Here is a 1,611-nt window from a genome sequence, read left to right as displayed (position 1 = left end):
ACACACATACATACTAAACGAACATAGTACGTAGGGTGGGGAGAGCGTTAGGTGCCCCTGCGTTCTGATTATGGGGTGAACCGTCGCCGGTGCCCCGTGGACTGAAGGGGCAGGCCTCGTGGAGGGGGCGAAATACCCCCGGGACTGTATATATGCTTTAACAGCCCCTCGCCACTTTCCCAGTACCAAATTGTACCCCGCTTCGAACGGTTCTCGTCTCTCATTCCCTTTTTTCCTCGCGACCTGACAAAAGTTCCTCAACGGTAATACGTTATGCCGTGAAATTTAATTCATGATATATACAAAAGTGTTCTGTGCTCCAATTAAAAATAGTAATCGAATTGTCAAGTGATTTCATTTAGCTGATTACCAAGGATCGTTCTATTGGGTAAGAAATCTAAAAATCCAGTCCAAATTAATGTCCCTAAAAGTGACACAGTTCGCAATTGGAGACAAGCTTCATGTCTTATGTGAGCTTCATGTCATATTAATATATTATATATTATATTATGTAAAAGACATAAAACTGTTTTTCAGAGAATCCATACTATGTCCTCGGAGTATTCGTTCTGCAGTGAAGGGGGCTTCGACGAGCTCTCGAGCTCTTCTGATTCCGGTTTCGACGTGAGCTTCGAGTCTCCTAAACACGAAGTACAATCGGACTGTCTGTTCCCAGCAGTGAAAGAGGAAAAGCGGAAGAGGACACGGAACACCCGGTGCAAGAGTCCTACGCAGGTGAGCCAGCGTCTCAACTTGCACTCCACCCACAACGCGATAGAATTGATGAAAACCCAGGTTGGCAAACTTGTTTGCTGATCGTGAAGGGTTGAGAAAATGTCGAAAGAGGTCGACAGACCTGGAAATAACCAAGAATGCCCATTGATTGGCCCACAGGTGCTCAGACTGAAAAGGAGCCGACGGATAAAGGCGAACGACCGTGAGCGTCACAGGATGCACACTCTGAACGACGCGTTGGAGCGTCTGCGGATGGCCCTGCCTACGTTTCCGGAGGACACGAAGCTGACGAAAATCGAGACGCTCAGGTTCGCCCATAACTACATCTGGGCGTTGTCGCAGACGCTTGGGAATACGGAGACCGGCGAGATAACAGTGAACGTCGGCAACGTGACCGTGAGCATCAGTGAGAACGGGAACATGATCACATCGTCGACCGGAAGCTGTGCGGTGGCCGCACAGAAACGTCTCGGCCCGCCGCATCACCCACCGTTCCCTTATCCCCAGGAGAGACTCGTGCCTGACTGGCAGGAATACGATTGTTACAGTGACCAGAGCGTCAGTCCTCCTATGCAGTATCAAGGCTGCTACGATCAGAGGATGTATCAACAGTTGCCAGCTACTCATCATCACATGGGACATAATATGTATCAGTGTCTTTAAAAATTTTAGTGTCTATGAGGAAGTAAGAGAGTAATTGGTACCAGTGTCTTTATAGGGCAATGTCCCAGTGGCTTCAGATGAGGCAGTAATAGTAATTTATAAGTGTCTTTATTGGAGGACATGTATTAGTGTTATTCAAGGACACAGTAAGATTTTTAGCAGTGTCTTTATGGGGGGAGTATTGAAACCTTAAAAAACAATCCTGTCTAATAG

At 47.2% G+C, this 1,611-nt stretch overlaps 1 protein-coding gene across 1 annotated transcript; it reads left to right on the top strand.

Annotated features, from left to right (window-relative positions):
- The first annotated feature begins 549 nt into the window (after positions 1–549).
- Positions 550–1,398, top strand: tap (basic helix-loop-helix neural transcription factor TAP). Its single transcript, XM_018021503.1, has 2 exons — positions 550–735; positions 895–1,398. The coding sequence occupies exons 1-2, from the start codon at positions 550–552 to the stop codon at positions 1,396–1,398; spliced, it is 690 nt and encodes a 229-aa protein (XP_017876992.1).
- Positions 1,399–1,611: the final 213 nt, after the last annotated feature.

Source organism: Ceratina calcarata, unplaced genomic scaffold (assembly GCF_001652005.2).
Source record: "Ceratina calcarata isolate Rehan_Ccalc_2016 unplaced genomic scaffold, ASM165200v1 scaffold1145, whole genome shotgun sequence".
NCBI classification, from domain to species: Eukaryota; Metazoa; Arthropoda; class Insecta; order Hymenoptera; family Apidae; genus Ceratina; species Ceratina calcarata.
The sequence above is the reverse complement of the archived record's forward strand: the minus strand, read 5'-3'. Positions and strand labels throughout refer to the sequence as shown.